Source organism: Microplitis mediator, chromosome 10 (assembly GCF_029852145.1).
Source record: "Microplitis mediator isolate UGA2020A chromosome 10, iyMicMedi2.1, whole genome shotgun sequence".
Lineage (NCBI taxonomy): Eukaryota > Metazoa > Arthropoda > Insecta > Hymenoptera > Braconidae > Microplitis > Microplitis mediator.
The window spans coordinates 5,170,218-5,195,986 of NC_079978.1; the positions used below are offsets into that span (position 1 = coordinate 5,170,218).

The 25,769-nt window shown below is 28.3% G+C and overlaps 3 protein-coding genes across 4 annotated transcripts; 1 reads left to right on the top strand and 2 right to left on the bottom strand.

Annotated features, from left to right (window-relative positions):
- The first annotated feature begins 1,735 nt into the window (after positions 1 to 1,735).
- Positions 1,736 to 14,787, top strand: LOC130676035 (pyrokinin-1 receptor-like). The gene is made up of 6 exons (XM_057481995.1): positions 1,736 to 1,951; positions 3,432 to 4,079; positions 5,119 to 5,525; positions 12,107 to 12,324; positions 12,399 to 12,879; positions 12,962 to 14,787. The coding sequence occupies exons 2-6, from the start codon at positions 3,547 to 3,549 to the stop codon at positions 13,189 to 13,191; spliced, it is 1,869 nt and encodes a 622-aa protein (XP_057337978.1). The 5' UTR covers positions 1,736 to 1,951; positions 3,432 to 3,546; the 3' UTR covers positions 13,192 to 14,787.
- Positions 14,519 to 20,490, bottom strand: LOC130676036 (glutathione S-transferase-like). Of its 2 annotated transcripts, none has more exons than XM_057481997.1 (5): positions 20,473 to 20,490; positions 15,742 to 15,900; positions 15,474 to 15,641; positions 14,890 to 15,029; positions 14,519 to 14,795 (listed from the first exon to the last, which is right to left on the bottom strand). In XM_057481997.1, the coding sequence occupies exons 2-5, from the start codon at positions 15,872 to 15,874 to the stop codon at positions 14,628 to 14,630; spliced, it is 609 nt and encodes a 202-aa protein (XP_057337980.1). In that variant the 5' UTR covers positions 15,875 to 15,900; positions 20,473 to 20,490; the 3' UTR covers positions 14,519 to 14,627. The 2 variants fall into 2 exon arrangements, with proteins under 2 accessions (XP_057337980.1, XP_057337979.1); XM_057481996.1 differs by lacking the exon at positions 20,473 to 20,490 and adding an exon at positions 16,060 to 16,216.
- Positions 17,012 to 24,603, bottom strand: LOC130675770 (uncharacterized). Its single transcript, XM_057481612.1, has 7 exons — positions 24,434 to 24,603; positions 23,239 to 23,377; positions 23,005 to 23,172; positions 22,578 to 22,883; positions 19,528 to 19,674; positions 19,244 to 19,411; positions 17,012 to 17,500 (listed from the first exon to the last, which is right to left on the bottom strand). The coding sequence occupies exons 2-7, from the start codon at positions 23,369 to 23,371 to the stop codon at positions 17,190 to 17,192; spliced, it is 1,233 nt and encodes a 410-aa protein (XP_057337595.1). The 5' UTR covers positions 23,372 to 23,377; positions 24,434 to 24,603; the 3' UTR covers positions 17,012 to 17,189.
- Positions 24,604 to 25,769: the final 1,166 nt, after the last annotated feature.

Sequence of the window (25,769 nt, forward strand, 5' to 3'; positions counted from 1 at the left end):
TTATGATATCGAGTGAATAGAAATGTCATTTAAGTTCTTGACTATTAGTTATGTTAGACAACGCAATAAATTAAATACTCTAGCACAGATTAATGTAAAAGTCGATATTTTGACGACGTATATTAATGAGTTTCTGCGCTCAATGAAAATTACGACATCGTAACCGTTGTGTCCAGAATTTATATACAGTCCAGATGCATTTCCACATACAGAAAATAAACTACAGATCTTTTATTTGTTATTTTTTACAATAAACGGATAAAAAATTTCAAGTCAGAATAATAATAAAAATTTTTCTTGGCCGAAAAAAGGTCTAGGTACACTTGGCTGAAAACTATCTAGGCCTAGATAATTACGCCTTAAAAAAGACCGAAAATAGGCTGACTCAATTTATTGGCCAATTTTCGGCCTGTTTATTAAAAACAATAAAATTTCGACGTGTTTTCAGCCTCTTTCTATAAAACTCTACGGCTTCAGCGTGATTTCGACAAAATTTAGGTCTCATTAAATAAAAAGTATCCGAAAATTTCCAAAAAATTGTAAAATTTTCGAAAACAGAAAATTTGAGAACTTGAAATTATAAATAAATATCTTCCCTTTTTTTAAAAATTTGCAATTTCCTTAGCGGGAAGTTAAAAAGAGCCACCGTACTATGAGTCAAACTACTAATAATACACTGTAAAAAATCACCGGGGTAAGTCCAAGCGGTGTAGGTGTTAAAATAATCGGTGTTAAATGTACCCCCGAAAGCGGTGTGAAAATAACGCCGCCCCCGGTGTAAATATTTGGTACCGGTGTTAAAATAACACCGTCACCGGTGTAAATATTCTTTACCGGTGTTAAAATATTTTACTTTGTGAATATTTTTATTTACTCGATCACTATACTTGTTAATAAATAATATTTTTTATTAATTTTCATAAAGAACTGACATTTTTTGTGTTTTATAATCTTTAAAGTTAATACTCCAAGCGGACGCAATTTACCCCGCTTCTACACCGACATTACTCCACTTTTACACCGGTTTTACTCCGCTTTTACACCGGTTACCCCGATTTAACACCGGTATCTTTAACACCGGTGTATTACTCCTCCTACACCAGTGTAATTTCATTTTTACACCGGGCGGAGTTAAAACGAGTCCATTTTTAACACCGCTCTTTTTACAGTGTAATAGCAATAATTACAATTAATTTAATTACTACATCATTTTAATTAAATAATAAATTCAAATTTGACATCACTTGTCCTAATTCCTTGGAATACCTTTCAAATAAAAACAGTACGTTAATTTTTTTACAAAACTCTCATAAATATAATTATCATAATTCTGGATCTTTAAATTAAAAAAAAAAACATGACTTAAATATAATAATCATGCGATTCCATAAATATTTATGATGTAGAGATGAGTATTTGGAGGCTGTATATATCTTATTGTATTGTGCCGAGGATCGAAAGGCAAATCGTATTTATCGCGATGAATAGAAGGAGAAGCCAGAGATAAAAAACGGTAAGCGATAGTAATGATGAGAAAGCTAAATAAAAAATAAAGTTAATAAAAGGGGGTAAAGAGAATAAGAGATCGAGTATGTGTACGTAGAGTCAGAGTCAGAGTAAAATTCAGCAGCAGTGACCGCGGCAGCAGACACGCGAGTATGTGATGAGAGTCACTCGGTGTTAGCGCTGACGCGAACTTGGGCTCCCACCCTCGAGCTCAAAGTCGAGTTCCTCCGACACGCAACCAGTCAGACATTGCAACTGACACGGGATTCAACCTGTGAAACTGTGCTTTACTTTTGTCAAAAAATTTTATTAAACTATTTCACACCCGATAAATCTTATAAACTTACCGACACTTACACTTTTTTAAAAATTTAAAATAAACTGTGTTTTAAAAAATCGCGTGTAAATCGAATTTTATCGGTAATACTTTAATGGAAGTCACTAAGTATATAATTATATTTTATTTCGCAAAGATTTTGATAAAAAGTTGAGATAAAAAATATTAAATTTAAGTATGTAATTGAACAAAATAAATTAAAAGCTCAGGAGTTTTTTATACTCAATTGCTTCAGCAAGTCGTTAGTCAACTTAAACTTGTGCAACAGGTTACAGCAAACTGATGGTTAAATTTCTCAAGCTTACATATATATTTATACACATCTACAGTCAGCAATAAAAAAAAAAAAAAAAAAAAAAAACAATATTAGAGCATTAAGCTCAATAATTTATAATCAATACACGTACGCGGCATTTATATAAAATTTAATATTTCTCAATAAATTTTTCTACCACAATCTTTATTAAATTTATATACCATCAAGGAAATGTATTTTTTTTATGATTTATAATAAAAATGTGATTGAATTTGCAGTAGTAAAATATATTTTATTGCAGAGTAGATTTTCATAAAAATTACAGCCAAGTATCGAAAAATCAAAATCACACTATCGGAATACGCATACACACACATGTATATTTATGTATATATATGTACTCCCTCTTTCATACGTTCCATCCACGTTTCATTGGAAGAAAAAGCCCTCGATCTCTTGCAAGAAGACCGTATCTGGCAGTTGTCCTCGTACTCCAATCGGCACGTACGATACCAAACCGCGACATCAGTAGTGATGTAACGAGGGAGGACACAAGAGTTTAATTCCAGGGATGACATTTCACCTATTGAGCAAAGTCTTTAATCTTTTGTTTGAGTTCGCCGTTTCGTTTTCATTTACTTAATCCCCTTATATTTATTTTATTTTTATTTTTATTTTTATTTATACTTCAAGAAGCTTTGGTTTTTCGAGTTCTCTTACTATCAGTGTGATAAAATAACGTAACAGTGATCCAAGTGATTGAATAAAGTCGGGGAATAAATGAATAAAAAAAAGGATTTTTTATATACCGCCAGTGCAATTCTACTGTAAGAGAGTAATAGTACATAAAAATAATACAAATTGAAAGAGGGTAATTCAATTCACTTGGTCGAGTATATTGACCGCCGTTTTGTCCACAATTTATTGTCGTTACTTCATATTACAGTAAATAAATAAATTATTAATTTAAAAAAATAATCTACTGTGTTAATAATTACTGAGTTTACTTTACGGTTAAGTGATCGTTAAAAATGACTTTAATAATAATAACTTAAAAAACAAATTTTTTTTGACCATTGCGAGTTCAAGTTCACTGAGGATAACTTGCAAATAAATATAGACCGTCATGAAAGTATTTATATTATATAAAAATAAAGTTTACTCAGCCATTGAGAAAAATTGAGATATATTTTGTTATTTTATTTTTTCTGCTTTCTCAATTTACTCTATAGGGCCTATGTATATATACATATATACATAAATATAAATATATACAGTAGTGACATTGAATAACGTTAAAATAATATAACATGATAACACGATTTATTGAAGAGAAAAAGTTATGTTTTATTGTGTCACGTCGATAAAAAAAGTTAAGAAAAAACTAAATAAGTTTGGGTGAATATATATATATATATATATATATATATAAATATATATAAAAAAAATGATTGAAAACGAAAATATAGTTTGGGTGGATAGTGCACGTGAGAAGCATTTGACAATTGATTCGCTGATATTTAAAAACAAAAATATCATTACTACTGATAACAATGATAATGAGTGGTTAAAATTAATGAAAAGTGACAATTATACGAACTCATTAACTGCAATGCTGACAGCAAGTGTAGAATCGAGTTTCAATCAAACAACGAGTGAGAGACGCGATGCTCTTTATGTTGTCATCCCAGTGACAATTATTTATGGGATCATATTTTTCACCGGTTTGGTGGGTAATGTTTCGACTTGTGTTGTCATTGCGAGAAACCGTTCAATGCACACGGCAACGAATTACTATTTATTTAGTCTTGCTGTGTCGGATTTATTACTACTTGTTTCGGGTTTACCGCCAGAGATGTATTATATATGGTCACACTTTCCATATATTTTCGGTGAATCTTTTTGTATGATACAAAGTTTTGCTGCTGAAACATCTGCTAATGCAACTGTACTTACTATTACGGCATTTACGGTTGAAAGGTAAATTTTATTTTATTAATTGATATTTGTACTTTCAGTGTCAATTATTTATAATTTTAATAATTAATGATACTGAAGTTAGCCGACGTCTAATAATTTTTGGATTTTTTTTTAGACGGTAAATTATAAAAAAAAAAATTGCACTTAGTCTTTTAAATTTCTACATGTGCATATTTTTAATCTTTTTTTGTTCTTCAAATTTAATTGTTAAAACCCAAAAATTTTTAATTGTCTGCTAACTTCAGGATCGTAATAATTAATTCAATTAAAGTACTTTGTAAAAAATTTGCGGAGTGAACGTGGATTAAATCTGGAGTGAATTTTCAGCGGATTTTTAAATTTAATTTTCTAAGGAGCAAAATTCCCTCCGATAGGGAGATTATTTTAAAATTAAAATTACGATTCGGAGTAAAATGAACTCACATCACTCTGCTGAAAAAAAACTCCCTATTGACGTATGTAGATTTACACAAATCCAAATTTACTCTGAATCACTCCAGATTTTTTACGGTAAAAAAAAATTTTTTTTAAGTATAAAATTTTAATTTGATGAATTTTTTTCTGAAAAATTTTAAATAGATTCTTTAAATTAGTCCTTTAATTATTAAAATAAATATTTGCTTTTAAATTTCTTAATACGAAATAGACCCACTTACTTTAATTAAAGTAAATAAAAGTTAAGTTTGGGTTGGTTACGAACTTAATCGTTTGAGTGGATGCTTAACGAAAAATAAAAATATCCAAAGTAAATTTATTTTTAAAAAAATTGTAGAAGATTTTAATGTAAAAATGGTTGCGGATCTGGATTTTATTTAAATACGCATTTACTCCGATTTGAGTTTTAATATTTAAATTCGCTCCTTTAGAAGTGAATTTCACTCCGATCCGGAGTTTAAATTTAAAATAAACTTTTCGGAGTAAATTTTACTCCAAGGAAATTAAATAAATACAGTCATCCGCTCCGCATTCACTTTAAATTTACCCCGGATTTAATCCGCGAATGATAATGAAAAAAAAACTATTTAAATTGTTTGTATAGATACGTAGCAATTTGTCATCCTTTCCTGTCTCACACAATGTCCAAACTTTCACGGGCTGTCAAATACATTGTCGCGATTTGGCTTCTTGCTCTGTGCTTGGCTATACCACAGGCTATTCAATTTGGGGTTGTTTATTCACAAGAGATGAATGGGACGATGATAATGGATACAGCAATGTGTTCTGTCAAGTGGGTAATCATTGAGCACGCATTTGAAATATCGACAATTTTATTGTTTGTCGGGCCGATGACAATAATCACTGTACTCTACATACTCATTGCCATTAAATTGAGGCATTCAAGACTACTTACTACCATTAAGAGAAATCCATTTCCCGGCTGTCTCAATCATGGTGATAGTGGCAGATCACGGGGATTGGCTCAACGTAATGTCATAAGGATGCTTGGTACGTTTTTTTTTTATTTTTATTCTTATATATATTTTATTAGCGTATTTTTATTATTAATAAAGTAGTAATAAAACGAATTGCTGATTAATGTCGTCTTTATTTCTTTATTATGGGTCAGAAATAAATTGTGGATATGAAAAAAAAACGTATTAATTTAATGTTTCAATAAATATTGTCGTAAACAAAAATAATATTATAATATTATTTTAAATACCAAGGTGTTATATTAACAAATTTATCTTTATTTAAATAACGAGAATGCAATAAAGTCTATAAATAATTTTTTTATCTACGACCTTACATAAAATTATCTAGAAAAAATTTTCAGACGTTTTAAATATCCGGTAATTTTTTTACAAATGCCAGATAATTTTTTGTCAGGACACTTCCAGATAAAAATTTTTGAGTTATTATTAAAATTTTTTTTAAATCTGGCGCGAAGTAAAAGAAAGTTTTAAAATCAATTATTTTTTTTTTTTTTAATTAATTTATAACTAAAAATTAAAAAAAAAAAAAACTAAAATATGCACGTGTGGAAAATTAAAAAAACTAAAGGTACAATTTTTGAAAATAATTTTTTTTACACTCCATCATTTTAAAAAAAATCAAAAAATCATTAGACGTCGGTTAACTTCAGTATCAAAATAATAAATCGCGTTATTGATTTAATTATTTAATGAAATCTTTTGTATTTTCTTGTATCTGCAGTTACGAGTTTAATGTCGTAACTGATGTTTATTTTTAATCAGCAGCTTAAATGCAGCATAATCGCGACAGATGTCTGGAACTAATATCGAGAGATCGTTACCGGCGCGTGGCTTAATGATGCAGTAAATGATTGTAATTAAAGCTAAAGCTAATGTCAAGCCAAAGATATTATTATCGGTCTCATTGATGCAGTCGGCGTTAGTTTAATATACATAAAAATATATATTTATATAATTTTATGTGTTGAATCTTAAGATCGAGTTGACGATACTGCCACGTGAAAGATTTAACGGCTGCTGCAACTTCACGAAACCGGTTAAATAAATTTTTTTAAATACTTTTCGCAATGGGAGGCTCTTATACAAAAAATTATCTCGCTCGACTTGATTCTTGAAAAATCGTTTATGGGTAATGATCATTAAAGTCTTCTGTTCATTGAGTTCTATGAAATATTATTATAAGAAACCTAAAACTCATCTTCTTTTATATAAACATCACTTAGTTTTTGTAAAAACAGGAAGTACTTAATTACTTCTTAGAGATAATTTTTTTTTAATTTTATTTTATACACTTTTGAGATGATTTCAAAATTTGCAATATTTCTCTGAAGTTATCGAGAAAATTATTTAAATTTATTTCTTATGAAATTTAATTAATGTCATTTTTCAGAAATATTTTCGTCTACACGCAGAGAATTTTACGGTATTTTTTGCATAAAAAATTTATAGAAAAATTACTATAGCCATAGTAACATAAGGACTAGGGTGTTTCAGAAAAAACAAATTTTTTTTTGGTATTCAAAAATTGAAAGTACACCTGAAAATAAAAATTTTGGTGCCAATCCGAGCTCTTAATAATGATATTAAGGTTTGCCTCAATCCATTTTTCTATTTTCCATTTAAATAACATAGGAAAAAATTTTTTTTTTTTAGAATTTTCTAGCTTACAGACCACTCAACGGATTTTTATGCGCAATAAAACTTTTTGTAGGAAATTGAACGCTCTACAAAAAAAGTCTCTTATTATTTTTTGATAAATCCCACTGTTCAAAAGTTATTCAAGTTTCAAGTCAAATTTATAGTAAATTTTAAGATCTTTTCACTTTTCCGGCGAAACTATCAGTCTTATTACAAAATGCCATAGATACTTTTTTGTAGGTAATTTTATTTCTTACAAATTATTACGAATAAAATTTTTCGAAATTCCGCATTGTTTTCAATTTATTTTCATTTCAATGTCAAGCTCTTAAAATTAATCAGAAATCTATTTTTTTAAGAGCTTGACATTGAAATGGACATAACTTGAAAACAACGCAGAATTTCGAAAAACTTTATTCGTAATAATTTGTAAGGAATAAAATTATCTACAAAAAAGTTTCTACAATATTTTTCGATAAGACTCATAGTTCCGCCGGAAAAGTAAAAAAATTTCAAAATTTACTATAAATTTCACTTGAAGCTTAAATAACTTTTGAAGAATTTACCAGGTTCATTATAATTTTGACAAAGCAACAGATAAAATTTATACTAACTGCATACTAAATATTCTGATTTAACCTAATAAATTTTACTATGCAGTTGGTATAAATTTTATCTGTTGCTTTGTCAAAATTACAATGCACCTTGTAAATTCTGTTCGATGTATTTCAAAAATTTCAACAGTCACGGTAATTTGTACAATAATTCCATACTGTCCTCATGTTACTATAACTATAGTAATTTTTCAATAAATTTTTGATGCAAAAAATACCGTAAAATTTTTTGTGTGTATTTTTTTTTGTAAATAATTTTAATAGACGAAATACAATTATTTCTTCGGCTCATCGCAGACTCATTAAATCGTCACTAATTCTCCGTGAAGTTTTTAAACACACGGTTAAACTTAACGTAAAAAGTTTTTATAAATATATAAATGCTTATATATATACAGGCTAAAATAAAATTTGCATATCTTAATGACAAAATTATAACTTTATTATTATTTACTATTTTTATCATCATAAAAAATACGCCTCGTATACCATATGCTGTCTCGTACATTTGTCGTTAAATATTGTTTTTATGTTTTTCTTTTTTTTTTTTCATTTTACTGATTAAATAAAGAAAGTCATAAGGAAATAAAGAAAGATTTTATTGCTATGGTATACGTAAAAAAAAAAAACTCAATCGTTTGGAAATATTTTGTGAAGGTCAAGACCTTCAACCCCACGTTAATTGAATAGTTCAAGAGTTAATTTTCGTAAAACCAATCCTATTTCCAGCCACTATTTTTTTTTAATCAAAAAGAGTTGTCTAGCATAATTAGTGTTCTGTAGACAATAATTCAAAAGTCCTCGTCCAATATCTTTTACTCCATTAACGTTAAATAGCAAAGTCCAGAATTAAGAAAATAAATAAATTCAAATAAAACCAAATTGTTTCGTTTGAATTACATAAAATAACTTAAACTTGCTTATTTTATTTTGGCTATCTACAAATTCTTTATATACATATATATATATATATATGCATATATATGTCAGTTACATCTGCACACTGATATTGCGAAATCTACTTCCGGGAAAATGAGGAAATGCGACGATCCAAGTTTATTTACTCATCCAATAGCCACACACACACACACACACACTCACACATATATATATACATGTCCTATATCTACAAACGTAATCAACCAAACGGTAATGATGAGTACGTCTGTCAATGTATATATTCTCAGATCAGATCTAAACTTCATCTCTTCTTATTTTCATAGTATACTCATATATATATATATATATATATATATATATATATGTATAGTATATGTTCTCTCGACTGATTACTTCATTTAAAAATATTGTTGCTATTTCTTTATTGTTTAAATTACTCTAATAAAAGCAATGAAATGCATCTGACGAACGTGAGATAAAATTCGAAAAATGTAAATTACTTTTTTTTGCAATCAATAGAAAAAAAAAACATCTAACGCTTCAAGTCACGAATGCAAATGACGTGTTTATGAAACCGATATAATAGAAAATATTCTGCAAAACATCTGATTTTTCTGAAATCCAGTCACATTTTCCGTATATAGTAGCAGATATATCTATATACATATATAAAGTAACAATTTCGCGAAAATAATATTTTTCTGGTTAAAAAAGTTAAAAGTTTAAATAAGTACGTGAATTAAGTTCTTGTACGTGGATCAGACTTAGAACTTTTTGAAATTTAATATGAAAACGTGTGTGGGCATAAAAATATTTATCTCAACAAGAAAAACCTTGCGAAAAAATATATGAGTAAATATAAAATACTAAAAAAATAATGCGCTATATTTACGACATGTTAATAAATAAGAGAGTAATTTTTTAAAATTCATAAAATTTATTCGAAAATAATTTAGCCGTCATAAATATATATATATATATTGATAAATGGGATGCCCATAAAAATATTTTGATTAACGTCTTTTTTTTTCTTTTTTTCTACGTTTTTGGAAACATCTCCGGGGGCTACTAAATCTTAACCCTCATCTCTCCATTCAAATAATGAGATTGTGTACAAAAGTATCTCAACTTGGTATTTTATTTTTTACTTTGATTCATGGCTAATTTTTTTGATTTTTTTTTTTTTTAGTAAACACGATTTATGATACACAAAATCAGATTCAAAACTGTATAAGCTTTATCGGAATATATTCAATCCTTTAATAAAAAACTTATTTTAGTTATCGCTGTGTACGTAGATATCACTCTATTCTCTCGATTCTCTATTATACTTACAGTCATCCGATAACAGATAAAACTTTGTAAAGACAAAGAAAATTAAGGGGCTTCGATTTCTTTTATTTGTTCAATATAAAGTCTGGACTGACAATTTATTCCTTTGACAAACTTTTGCTACATTTCCAATCAGCAATTTAATTAATTCATTTAATTACATTAAATATTTTTAATTTAACAAGAAAATTTTTCATAATTTTTAATTTAAATTGAATTTACCGCCAAATAAATTTTAATTAGTTTCAGTTATCAAACAAATTTATTGTCATAAGAAAAATCCGTAGCAATAATAATAATTACGTCCGCTTTTCTCAGTTGTAAGTTTTAAATAAAGCCCTATAAGAATCAATTACTACACTAGCGGAGAATAAAAAGTAATAAAAGTCAGTATGAATGTACTTGTGTAATAAAAAAAATCCTTTAGTTGGCCGAGTGTAAGACGTAAATGAAAGCAAATGGGCTGTAGTATATTTAAAAGTATCTGGTAGTACATCAGTGTCATCTAATAATCTTTAGTAGTGCTGAAAATTCTTTTTCATTAAATTTCTAGGTCGTTTAACGGCAACTTCATTATTGAATTGTATTAATTGCTAATTATTTTTAAATGCTCTAGAGAAATTAATTTTTAGAAATATCGTGTTCTCTTCTTACGAAAAATTATGCTACTGGAAATTTTAAATCGAATACAGTTTTAGTGAAAAACATTGAAAATTTCGATCAAAATCATTTTCTTGGTCGAAGAAATCTGCCTAGCTCGAAATATGCTGGTCTACTTTTTTTTTTTAATTATGTAAATAAACTTCGATAGAAATACAATATTTATAAAATAGAAAAAAATAATTAGCAATTAATTATAATTCAAGTAAAAAGGGCAAGTAGAAAATTTTCTTGGGGTGTGTAAAAATTTTTCGTCACGAAGTCTTTTTTTTTGTGTACTTATTGGAGGGAGGAGCACAAAGGGGTACTTAAGGAAATACCAAGTTTTCGAGAAATTAAATACACTAAATCTTTTTAGTTTTAATGAAATTCAAAGTAAATAGAAAAAAATTTCAGTTAACGTTAAAAAAAAAAATTTGACAAAATTGGGTACCCCCTAAAAAAGGTAAAAAAAAAAATTCTGGATTTTAATTGAATTTCATTTTTTTTTTGCAATTAATTTACATGAAGAAAAATGATATTTTTCATGATTATTGGATACAAAAGAAGAAAAACAAATTTTTAATAGTTTTTATCATAAAACAAACGTCATTAAATATTCTTCAGTTTATGTACCTTTACGTATTGGAGAATTATTTCCTTTATGTTCTAAATATATATTATACTTACGTGATAGAACTAAAATGTTACAATTCTGTACTTGCCATTAGGCTCAATGCCTTGGCATATAAATTTAAAATAAAAAAAAAAAAAAATTAACATTTTTCGACAATTGATTTTTGGAAAAGTTTAACAACAAAATTTCAAACTAACGCTCAATTATATTTACAAAACCCTGCTTACAAAATCCGATAGATTCCTATAGCTGTATGTATAAGGCCCTATACTTAACTATAGAATTTCTTATAGAACTCATTCATTCTCATAAAATCTCTATAGGAATTTATGAGAATCTATTGGATTCTATGACAGTTTCTAAACAGGAAAGTGATTTTAAAATGTTTAAAAACCGTTTAAAATATAAAATTTTGGGTACCACATTTTGCTTACCCTACCCTCTTTTGCCCCCTTCCCCCATACACTGTAAAAAATTGGCGTAGTAAATACGGAGTGGATGACTATTCACTTAATCCCTCCGGAGTGAAATTTACTCCAAAACAAAGTTTAATTTAATATTCAAATTTCGGTCCGGAGTAAAATTCACTCCAATAAGGAGTTCATTTTAATATTAAAACTCCAAATCGGAGTAAATTCGGATTGAAATAAAATCCAGGTCACTCCGCTTACAAAACAAACTCCTTATTTACTCCGTATGTATAGTAATTTTCTTTTACTCCGAAACTCCGAGTGACGGAGTGAAATCAGATTTAAATAAAACCCATAATCACTCCGAATTCACTCGCAATTTTTTACAGTGTAATTATAAAGTAATAAAATATTATTACAGTTGCAGTTGTGGTAGCGTTTTTTATTTGCTGGGCGCCGTTTCATGCCCAAAGATTACTTGCTGTTTATGCCCAAAGTACTGGTAAAGAACCCCATGCTGTTTTAGTAACAGTCTACACAGTCTTGACATATATATCAGGAATATTTTATTATCTTTCGACGACTGTCAATCCTCTGCTGTACAACATAATGTCAAATAAATTTCGCGAAGCGTTTAAGGTAAAATATAATCCAGCGGTAAATAAATAAATAGATAATTAAATTAATAATAATAACAGAAAATATTTTTTTAGACGATGTTGGCGGAGCATTGTCGTACCAGATCTTCCAGATCATCACAAAGACACAGTCCGCAGTTATTACAAACTTACAGTAGTTTTTCACGCAATCAAAAGTCAACATTAAGGAGACATGATCCCCATTCATCTTCATCGGCAAGTGATGACACTCAACAATTAGCACCGCTGACTAAAAAAAATAATAAAGAACAAGTTATGATGCGGCATTATTTAGATAATATTAATCCGTCAAATTCGTCGTATTCGTCGGGCCAAGTTATTAATTGGCAGACGAAAAAAAAAATAAATAATAATAATAATAATAATAACAATAATAATAATAATTTTAAGTCGAGGTCACGGCCAGAAGAAATTACTTTAGTAACGTCTCTGGCGAAAGGTTTCAACGACAGCTGTAATAATAATGGAGGGATTTCTCATGCTATCAATAGATGTTACAGCAGGGACGAAATAGCTATTAAACCAGTGACAATTGGTAAATATACAAATAAATATATATTTATTTTTATTGGTTAAATTGTCGAATTTATTTACAACTTTAAATTCATTGCTTTCAGATATTTTTAGTGATAATGGTCATCAAAATGAACGATTCAAAAAAAAATGTTCTGTAGAAAATGAAATTTTATCGACAAATCATCAAGTTAATAAGATAAAAAGTTATCCATGCATTGAAAGTGCGAATACTATAAGTAATTCAAGCCTTCAAGATCTAGATAAAATTGAATTCATGGGTACTGAACTTGCGCGATATATGGGAGTATTGAATTTTGATCATGTCACTTGATCAGAGAACAGGAAAAAAATTGTATGACAAAAAAAAGTGTTATAAATATCTGTAACATATTTCAAATATTTATATCAAGGAGACTTTAAAAAATCTATATGATTGATATATGTGATAATTGAGATTGATTGCGGTACATTTTGATATTTTATAGATTTATATTTTATTTTATTGTTGTAATTATTCTTTTTTTTTACATTGTGGATTTATGTGTGATGTTGTATCTCTTGATAAGAGATGATAAATAATTAAAAAAATAGTACTTTTGATAAAGCGATTTTATAATTTATTTGTAATTATTAATTTGATTTTTTTTACGTGTATTAAATAATTAAAATATGTAACATGTAAATTATTGCGTATGAGCTACCTGTGATTTAATTAATGCTGTAAGAAGATTTTAAAAAATTAATAGTTAGGAATTAATTAATTTATTTGACTTTTAAATAATTAAATCCAAAGCTAAAACTGTACGGTAAAATTTTTTGCCTTTCATCTCATCAAATTTTTAAAACTGAATTATGAAAAACAAAATTTTGTAGTTTTTCTAAATTAATGACAAAGTAAAATTTAAAAACCAGTAAGTTATTAAACTTAAATTCTTACTAGTGTAATTTAAAAATAAACCGCTTGAAGATATGTAAAAAAAAGTCCAGTATCGCCCGAGTCAAAAAACAAATTCTAGTTTGGACCTCAGAAATTTTAATTCCTTTGATCTTTTATTTACTGCACGATGAATGATACGATATTGTCACTCTAAATCATCATTAAGAATTATGAGGTCTAAATTCAAACTCTGCATCGGTTTTAAATTCTAACGAAGCTCTCAAAACCCTCACAAAATAAATTACCGTTTTCTGGACTTCGAGTTAAAAAATTTTCCGCAAATTTATACTTAATTATTTATTTTTGGGTCAATTATATTGAGATTCTCAGTCTTGAGTATCAATTTAAAAAAAAAAAAAGTGAGAGAACCTATATATAGATTACGTCATTTGAGAAATTGAGGCCTAAACCTAGAGTAATCAATTTTATTATGTCACGAGGATTATGAGGCCCACACTAAATTTATTGAATACCATTTTAGCCCTCAATTATGTAAAATCGCCCGTAAGGACAACATTGAGGCCTAAAATGTAATTACTTTCTACACAGTTCTTAATCTCCGAAGTCTAACTTGTCCCTCAAAAACCTCACGTAGTATTTTGAGGTCCGAACTAGAATTTGTTTTTTGACTCGGATCAATCTGTAATTTAGTATCAGAAAATGATTTTAATTAAATCGCCTATCGCTAAAAACAATGCAGGTTTAAATAATAATAATAAAGTCGTATGCAAATTAGTAATTATTATTTCAAAGACATATTGATTATATAGTGCATATAAAAAAGTTTAATGTGCAAAATATCTGAACACCGCTTGGCACGATTTAGTATTTTATAGCTGAACTTTCGGACGTTTATCCAAGTAAGCCTTGACGTTAGGATGAGCACGAATTTTGTCCACAAGTTTCTTAAGTTCTGGATGATCCTTGTTTAAATCGTGACCAAGTACATTAGACAAGTACTCAGTATAGCCTGCATAAAGTAAATCCGCCCAAGACATCTATGGAATAAAATAAAATAACAGTGAGCAATTAATGTAAAATTAAATTAAATAAATTATTATTTAAACAAATATATATAGATATATATTGTACCTTATTATTGACGAAAAATCCTCCATTCTTTTTTACTTGATTTTCAAATTTAGCGAGCAGCATATCCTTTTTTTCGAATGCAGGTTTCTTAAGTGTTGCCTTGAATTCTTCGTTTTTTTCCCAGTGGTAAGTCGATAGAGCTGACATAAATATGATTTATAAGTTTACTAAAGTCTTTGTAAAAGTATGATATATATACACTGTAAAAAATTTTCAGAGTAAATTCGGAGCGGATCTGTTTATTCATTTAATCCCCTCGGAGTGAAATTTACTCCAAAGAGGAGTTTACTTTAATATAAAAACTCCCAATTGGAGTAAATGCGGATTAAAATAAAATCCAGGTCACTCCGAAATTACTCTAGTGAAAAGACAAATTCCCTATTTACTCCGATGCCGAGGAATGTTTATTAAAAACTCCGAGTGAATTCGGATTTAAATAAAATCTGTAATCAATTCGAATTCACTCCCGATTTTTTACAGTGTAGCATTTCAAACAAGAATAATTTCTCCATGTTTATATACAGTGGCGTCTACAGAAAGAGTATCTGTAATATAAATAGAAATAAAAATAAAAATGAACTTACGAACTCTCAAATCGTCAATAGCATCAGCAGTAGCATCAATTTCCCAAGCTTCATGATCATCCGACCCATAAAGACCGAATTTTTTAGCCAGGAATCGCATTATTGCTTTAGATTGATTGTACATTTTCCCATCGATCTCAAGAACCGGCATTTGGCCTTGAGGCATTTCTAAAATTTGTTTTAAATAAATCAACTGCTGTATCATCCTCTATAACCACTAATGAATTTAACAACTTTCATTACATTCAAATAAATAAATAATACATACGCTCTTTATATTTAGGCCATTCCTCAAAACTCAGACGTTTGTCTTCAAACGGAACGTTGTTGTAACTCAGCATATAGCGAATAGGTTCACCCAAACCGGTAATATTAAAATACCAAAGCTTGTAAGTCGGCATTTTTAATGGCAAGTTAATTATTCAATCTAAAAATAAATAAATATTTATTTATAGTTTATAAGAATACCAATAAATGATAATGAATCTGCGATCTGTTAAAATAATTAATTTATATAAAAAATTATATAACGACCGGTATAAAATTTAACCGTGTCAACTACAGTCGGCAAATCCTTGATACCTACACGCAACGAAAGTCGTGATTAAATATCCTGAATTTCGCGGAGGCAGGAAAGGCAGCTCTTGATGTGAGAACACTTGAGTTGCAACTGACTCACGTACTCATATTCGCTAAGCATAGAACCCAGCTTGTTATTGCATCTAAGCTAGTATATAGTTACATCACCATCACTATCATCATCATCATTATTATCATCATTATTATTATTATTATTAATATGTTATCTTCTCTAACAATCCCCTCTATATTTAAAAACGGGGTAATCGTTTCGCACAATGCTGACTCATGGTCATGTCTTTTTTATTATTCTACATACTGTAAACTGTGCATGTCTATTATATATTTTATATATACATATATCTATATCTATATTATATATACGTAATATCATAGCAAGCTATCAACTATTATAACGATGTTCAGAGACAACGTTTATTGTTAGCTTTCTGTTTAATAGAAATTTATACTCATTGTTTTTAAAATCAATACAATAATATCGAAGAACTCAATGATTAATTTTTTTTTTTTTTTATAAGAAAAAGTATTTGTGTTAATTATAAATGAATGAGTCATAAAAATCTATAGATCAATAACTTGTACATGTAAATTATAGATTTGAAAAAAAAAAGTTTCTATGACTTGTAACAATTACGCGGCCTTTGTTGAAAGAAAAATAATTAAAAAAAAATTTATAATTGAATAATAAGATAGTTTTTTTTTTTTTAGAATGATATTTCTTTAGAATAATAAAAAAAACTTATCCCTTTCAATAATCACGTGAGGATGTTGCAATTGAATGTAATATATATTGAATGAAATAAAATAACTTGTCTTCAATTGATACAGAAAGGAATGTTATATTCTTCGCACGAATGTAGAAGGTCTTAGATAATTAATTAAAATATTTTAATACGTAATTTCATTAATAATGAGGTTTAAAATAAAATAAAACGACGTTGTGTTGGTACAAAATATTTATTATAAAATTTTCTTAAGTAATTCATCACACGTTTAAATATCAGTAATTATTGTATATATATTACAATATATAAATATTTATATAGTAAGTAATGTATGTAAAAAATAAAATGCAAATATTGGGTCTTGTACTGACTATAATTAAATGATATGTACTTAAAGATCAGTTTGAGGACGTCGTTCAATCCATGATTTTATTCCAGGGATATCAAGAATTTTTTTTTTCAGACCCGTCAAGTTATCATATTTTTCTGTTATATCAAACTTGGCCATAAAGTTTAAGTAATCCAACAATGCGACGAATACCAAATCAGCCCATGTAAGTTTTCCATCTATCATGTATCCGCCATTGTTTTTTACTTGGGCATCCAAACGTGACAAGTAGAACGGAAGAATTTCAGTAACTAATGGTTCATATCTTGCTTCTTTAGCTTCAAGATGTGTTTCATAATGATAAGCAGCTATCTCTATTATTAAACAATTTTTAATTATTATTATTAATTTAGTTTTACAAAATTTTTATTGGTTAGTTTAAAAGGAAAGATGGATAAAAAGCTAATGTAAAACTTTTTATTTCATTCGCCGTTTCGTCAACTTTGTTGACTTCTTCAGGGCTCTACCATGAGAAACATTATTACAGATTATTAAAATTCACAATCATAAAACATATCTATATAAAGACAGATATGCTACGATAAATTATAAATACTAAAATATGTAACAAAACTCCCGTGTAAAAAAAATTATCAAAAAAAGGTTAAAAAAGTGTTGACTATTCTGAAATTCAGAACGTGACACAACGACGAACTTTTTTTGAACGTCTTTTAAGATTTTGAAAATTCAAGGGAAAAATCAATAAATGTCCTAATATTATTAAGATATGCTAAAACCGAAAAATGGTCAGACATAATTCGAAATCCGTTTTTTTCTGAACGTATTTTGTACTGAAAAATGTTAATTTGTAGTATTAGGTCAATTGTTTTTTTCTGTGCATTTTTAGAAGTTTGAAAATAGTTTAAAAAAAGTTCGTCATTGTGTCAAGTTTTGAAGTTTAGGATATTCAACACTTTTTTGACCTTTTTTCAATAGTTTTTTTTTACACGGACTATTTACCAAAAATTACACGTTTTACATATTAGTCAATGTCAAAGGTATTAAAATGAAAACCCACGTAGTACATAGTTGTTTATAACTGCTCCACATAACCATAACAATTTTTTATGTTGTTTTAATAGTATTCAGTTGTGTAAAAAAAAATAACAAAAAAAAATGTTAATGTTCTCTGTTATAACCGGTTCTAAAACTTTTACACATTAAAATGTTATCTGCAACACACTTACACACGTAAAGTGTTGATTCAACAATTTATGTGTTATTTTGACACATAAAAATTTATGTACATAAGCTTAACAAGTAACTTCAGAAAATTCAACACATTCTATGGGTTACTTTAATGAATTAACACGAGCTCTATTTTAAAGTTACATTTTCACGGAAAAAAGAGCAGTAGAAAAATTACAGTTTTGAGTGCGAAGACAAGGCTCTCGTATAAAAAACTTCAGGTATTTTAGTTTGCACTGTAATAATTGATACTATTTCTTATAATAAAGTAATTACAATTACAGATACCAAATTTTACAGTTTCTAATACACGGAAAAAAACGTAAGCAAAAATTACTATGTGGAAATGGATCTGTTTTTTTTTTCGTGATGTATTTTTAGATAAACGAAACTTTATTATGAATGAAACGCTACTAAGTACTGGCAAAAGTCTTGTATGAAACTGTAATAATTACTAAATAATTGCAGTGTCTCAGAAATAATGTAATTTTTACAGTTTCAAAGTAGAGGGACTTTGTTGATATTAGAAACTGTAATTTTCCACTATTCTTTTTTCCGTGTTAAAAGTATTGTTTGGACAGTAACACTGAGTAAATGTTACTTTTGTTTCAATAAGTATTTTTTTGTGTTAAAAATGAACTGATCAAACAACAAAAAATCAGTATGTTAAATTAACACAAAAAAAAGTTAAATATTTAACATAAAATTTTTAACACAGCCTTTTTTCATTACAGAAATACGAAAAAATTTTCACTGTGTATATAAATAAACTTGATAATTGATAAGTATTTTTATTTACTACATTGTTAACTTATCTCTTAAAATAAACATCTCATGACAAATAAAAATAATTTATGGATAAGACTTACTTGCACGAATGTCGTGTATGGTTTCGACAGTCGCGTCTATTTCGAGGTTCTGCCAATCATCTTTGCCGGCAAGTCCGTATTGTTTTGCTAAATACCGACAAATAGCCACTGATTGATTTATTTTTTTACCATCAACTTCAAGTACTGGCACTTGACCATACGGCATTGCTATTAATAATTTTATTTATTATAATTTCAAGTCATTCTTCGATAATTAATTCAATAAAACGCCAACTCATCATTGATTTTATTTTATTCAATTTCATTTATAAATACAAACTTACTGGGTTTAATTTTCGGCCAATTGTCTCGTTCAAATCGATCATCTTCAAACTCCACACCCGCATAGCTAAAGATAAAACGAATGGGCTCGGCCAATGCCTTGGAAGGGAAATAAGTTAACTTGAACTTAGGCTGCGGTTTTACTGCAACTATCATCAAAAAATTTCAAATATATTCAATTATCTAGAGCGAGCATTAGTACAAAAAATCGCACTATTTGCAATTGATAAAATAAAATCTATTAAATAAAAAAAAATGTAATTTTTTCTCTTACTTTGATAAGGTCGCTTATGACAACACAATCAGGTAATGTTATTTCACTTATCACTGTTATAGTTTGCGTATATGGTTGCAAGGAATATTCGCGAGTAAAAAATTTCATTTCTTAAAACAACTTCACAAAAATATATTAAGTACACAAGGAAAAAAAACATTCATGTAAATATTTATTCGTTTATGATTTTAATTGAATTACATCTCAGTAAATTTAAAAAAACTAATCAATCGTTTATATCAGAGGAACAAATAAATTAACAACAGTACAATAAATTAGTAATGATCGGGTGCATTTCAGTAAAAAATATTCCAATTAAATGTCGGGAAAATAACACACCAGTAAATATGTTTTGTAATTTAGTAGTAACATTTGTAACGATGGGTAATTTAAAAATACAAAAGGATAAATCAATAAAGGAATATTGTTTTATCATTACATTTAAAAATATTGGAATGCGTATTATAAAACAATGAAGATTGCGACAATAAAGTATGGGGTCAATGACCTACCAGCGGCGTGGGCTACACGCCGACAATGCATAGAAATGGCATTGAAAAATTTCGGTATCATTTTGTACTTAAATAATATAATTAAATATATACTATTTGATAAATCTAAGACGATAATCTAATCTTCTGGTAGTGAAGATGAGCTTGAACTGATTACTTACTACAATGTATTGTTGGGTACAACCGATTATATCTCTCGCTATAAATAATTACCGGAATGAAATATCCTTTAAAGGTCTGCTACAATTGTCGCAAATAAACTACGATATGTAATTTTTATTTTGTATTTGAGCTATACTTAAAGTACTGACGGCAAGTATAGTTGAATAAATAAACGTCAGATGACTCGAATAGTACCAGAAAAATTAACGCCCATTACCGGCTACATATGAGTACTAATTACTATTTATTTATAAATATGACATATGCCTTAGATTTGAAATTTACGAGGTTTTAATTGTAATGTCATTAAAATGACTTGCATATTTATCGTTATATAACATACTCATTTATCGTTCTCGAAATTTCACAATTTTCGATAATTGGCATTCATTTTTTTTTATTTTATGGCGGCTATCAAATTTAAAAATTCCTTATCAATTCTCCTAGAGATTAAAACGTTTAGTGATGATAAGTAATTTTGATTTATTGCGTCACTTTAAAATAATTTGCTCTGTAATTTGTAATGATGTTTTTTTTCTAACAATAGTGCTATTCAAAAAAACAGTAATCGTTTTACAAAGTGTCTCATTATCTATTTATTTTTTTTTATACTGTACTCCCACAACAATCATCATTTAATGTTATGACATTGTCAAAGAAAAAACTATTGTTCGCCTTCGATTTAATAGAAACTGATACTCTATTTACACAATTAATTTGATATTGTCATCAAATAGTTGCTATTTTAAATCAATTATTTTTTAAATTACAAAAAAACAAATTGATAGCTCAGTCAATGCAATAATCTGTCAGCTATTTTTAAACCGATAACAGTTTTATTAGTCATGATTAATGGTATACTTTTTGTTATTAACACATTTAATGTATGAATCTTACAATATACCTTGTACGGAAACGTTAAGCTTCTTATTTATTTATTAAAAGTTTCGATTACGTCATTTGACTAATGATTAGAAAAAAAAGTAACGCTTGTTTTATAGATATAAAATAAACATTGAGACATTAAAATACTGATTAATATGGATGTTGAAGTAAAAACACTTATAGCAAACCAGGAAAAAAAAAATAAATAAATAAGCGATGGCTCGTTTTTGCTCATTCTTATATGAATAAAAATTGCTTAGTATTCTGCCTGGAAATATTTTTATAGTGAGTTTTTATTTTCCATAAAACTTGTTCCTTGAAAATCTTTATAAGTTCTTATACTTTTTGGTTAGACAAAAGTTGACCATAAAGTTTTGGGAATCCAGTGACCTGACGAATAATAAGTCAGTTTATGACTAAATTACCATCAACAATAAGCCAACCATTTTTTTTTATCCTTAATCGCCTAAACAAACGAAACAAAATAGAATAATTCCTTTTTTCTGGGGATTAATATTTTACTTCCTGGTTCTGAAGACCCCTGATTAAAAGAAATGATTCGAAACGATTTGCAATGTCAAATGTCCATAAGAAGGGCGATTCAAAAGTATTCAAAAGTACTTAAAATTTTTTTTTTCCAATCATTTTAAATTGTTTCTTTTAATAAGGGACCAGCAATTGTATCATTAATGCGTCTTATAGATTTATTTCCAATTAAATGTCAATTTCCAAATTACTTCTGAGTAGATATTGATATTTATCAAATTATTTCAAGATAAAAGCAATAAGTTTCTTAGAAAATTTACATAGCTGTTAATAAATACGTGGCCTTGAACAAAAAAAAATCAGGAAAAGAAGGACGTAATTGGAAAATCAAACAGGTGAGTCATAGAACAAATATTTAATAACTGCAATAAAATTAATTCTTTTCAAAATCTCGTACTATGCATTGTAAAAATACTTAAATAAAATCAGTATCAAGGATTACAAAATAAAATACTTGATTAATTTTAGAAAATATTTATTGAAAAATATTTTTGATAATTCAACATTCACTTAATACGAATATCAAGTGAATATAATATAATAACGATTTGGTTATAAAATTTAGTATTAAAATAGTGCAAAATTTATAATGAAAAAGTACAAATGGAAGAATGTCGAGCCTCGTGTAGCTAATACTACTAAACATCAAACAACGTATTGACAATTGCTTAACATTCAGACTGAGGACGTTTTTCAACCCAAGCCTTGATCTTTGGCAGAGCAAGGACTTTTTCTTTCAGAGCCTTCAAGTTCTCGTGTTTCTCAGTGATGTCAAATTTGGCCATGAAGTTCAAGTAATCCAACAGAGCAACAAACACCAAGTCAGCCCATGTCAATTTACCACCGACCATGTATCCTCCATTTTTCTTAACTTGTTCGTCCAAACGATCCAATAGGAATGGAAGAGTTTCTTTCATCAATGGCTCATACTTTGCTTCCTTAGCTTCTGGATGTGACTCATAGTGCCAAGCACCGATTTCTTGAATAATAATAAAAATTACCAATTAGTTTATTTATTTCTTAACATAAATATTATTTTCACTTCCGTTTATAGTCAACCAGAAAATTGTTAATGGTTTAAATAAATTATGAATACTTACTAGCACGAAGATCATGAATATTATCAACGGCGACATCGATTTCAAGATTTTCCCAATCATCTTTACCAGCAAGGCCGTGTTCCTTAGCCAGGTAACGGCAAATAGCCGTGGATTGGTTTACCTTTTTACCGTCAATTTCAAGTACTGGTACTTGACCAAAGGGCATGGCTATGAAAATTATTTTTTGCTGTTATTATAATTCAAAAAAATAATTATTTGTAAATAATAACTCACTGGGCTTTATTTTTGGCCAATCATTCCTGTCGAAACGATCATCTTCAAACTCCACACCCGCATAGCTCAAGATAAAGCGGATGGGCTCGGCTAATGCCTTCACCGGAAAATAAGTCAACTTGTAGCTTGGCATTTTAAACTGTAATAATTACAGAATACCATCAAGATTAAATTATCTTTAATCAACGTTTAATAAATTATTAAAATGACAGTTTCTCAGATAAAAGTACTTATCAAAACATATTAGTCATTATTTACGTTCTACTTTTATATTAATAGGAATGATAACAGATTTCGAAATAAATGTTAACTAAAAGATCATAGAATCTAAGTATTCAATACCGAAAATTAAAAATTTCCATAACTTTTTTTAAAAGAAAAAAAATCCAATCACGTTCATTTTTAAAACATTAAAAGCTGTATTTCAGTTCAATAAAAATTCTGAAAAATCAAGTAATTAAGACCCTGCTGTAATTAAGTAGAATTATTCGAAATGATTCAAAACAATTTGAAATGATTTAAAATAATTTGAATCGACTGATATTTAGATATACACTTAGTATGGGTTAAATTATTTTTCATAATCAGGGTGATTAAGAAAAATTATTTGAAATTATTCAAAACAATTTGAAATGATTTGAAACAATTTGAATCAACTGATATATAGATAAACACTTAGCATGGGTTAAATTATTTTTAATAATCAGGGTGATGAAGAAAAATTATTTGAAATTATTCAAAACAATTTGAAATTATTCAAAACAATTTGAAATGATTTAAAACAATTTGAAATGATTTAAAATAATTTGAATCGACTAATACATAGATATACACTTATTAGCTTATTAGCATGGGTTGAATGATTTTTTTAAATCCGGCGTATAAAAAAAGTGTGGAAACCCTTACAAAGACGCAATAATAATTATAATAGCAAACTAAAGTGACAGTAATTAATCAATATTACAAATAAATATACCAAAACCCAACAATTATAAATTACAAATGAAAACTAAATTCCAGCAACAATAAAATGGGATCAATGATCTATATACGTCAACTTATCACACCGGCGTTGTTCCAAAATGGCATTCAAAACTGTAGTACATTGTTTTAAAATAATAAAATTAAATTAATAAAATAATCAATAACTTATGAACGGGTTTCTCTAATGAAATTATAGTCAATCACTACTTACCGAAATATTCGATCACTCGTAGCGAAAATTAGTGGACAATTGCCGCTCAATAAACCGAAGTGTAATAATACGACAAGACAATCAATGACAATCTGAACCTGAACTGAAAAAAAATGTTTGTTACTTTTGACTATATTATTTCAGCGATCGATCGTCAAGTGACTTTAGTAGTACCGCGGCGACCAAAGAGTACATATGTATCCCCTCTCGCTACCCAACATGTACTTACTTATGTGAGTGGGTTTTCAAGCACACAGACACACACCAGCCTAGACCAGCACCAGACCAAAGACCAATTCAGTTATACGGCTCAGAATATACCAACTGCCAACGAGAGGCCATCAGTTGAGCCGCAGTGACGTCACACCACCAAAGGTTTAATGCCGTTCAGCGATTTCTCAGCAAGTCCCACAATACGTCTATGCCTTGCCTTTGCCTTTGACTCATACTGAACGCAATCCTGAAAGCTTCATCAGGCATTGTTGCTATGGAAAGCTCTGCAAACCAAAACAACTACTGCAGAATTAACGTCCATTAAATTGATTTAATTTTTTTTCAGTTTCCTCAAGTAAATCAATGCATCATTTATGAGACAAGGAACCAGAAATTAGCAGAAGGTTTATTATTATAATTGCCGCTAAATTGTTATTGGGTCAATATTTGAACACATGAAATTTTTGGGGTTAATATTGTAGAGGTCAAAAAGCTTGACCCGAGTCAATTACCTTTAGGCAAATAAAATATACATTTATTTAATTTTCAAATAATTAACAATTATAAGACACTGAAAGTCGCGCGTGCGCAGATGTGCGGTATGTATAATAAAGAAAGATAGCGCCACCGTATTTTACTTGCAACACACTTTTTCCTAAAAAATTTGTCTCCTTACTGTCCTAATAAATATATTTTTATTCATATTTATTCAATTTACTGAAAAAATAAAATTTCAAGGATTTCTTGTTTCAAATTTTCAGACAAACATCTTCAGTGGAATTGAAAGTAGAAAGCTTATGAATCAAAAAACCTGCTCAAGTATCCAAAGTAAAATATATCGATCTTTCCCAACATTGCGAAAGCCACAAAAAAAATATTTTAATTATACCGAAGTACATAAATTAAGTTGCAGTACTTTACTCGTACTTCAAAACGACTGTAAAATTTTCTCAAAATTTATTATCGCGAAGCGTCAATGAGCAAAATAAGCATTGACACACTTCCTACCATACATATATATATACACATACATATACATACAACAACGAAAAAAAAATATTGTATATAAATGAGAAAATCCCAAAAACCCATGAGTTTTTCCAAAAATTTATTGCGCATGCGT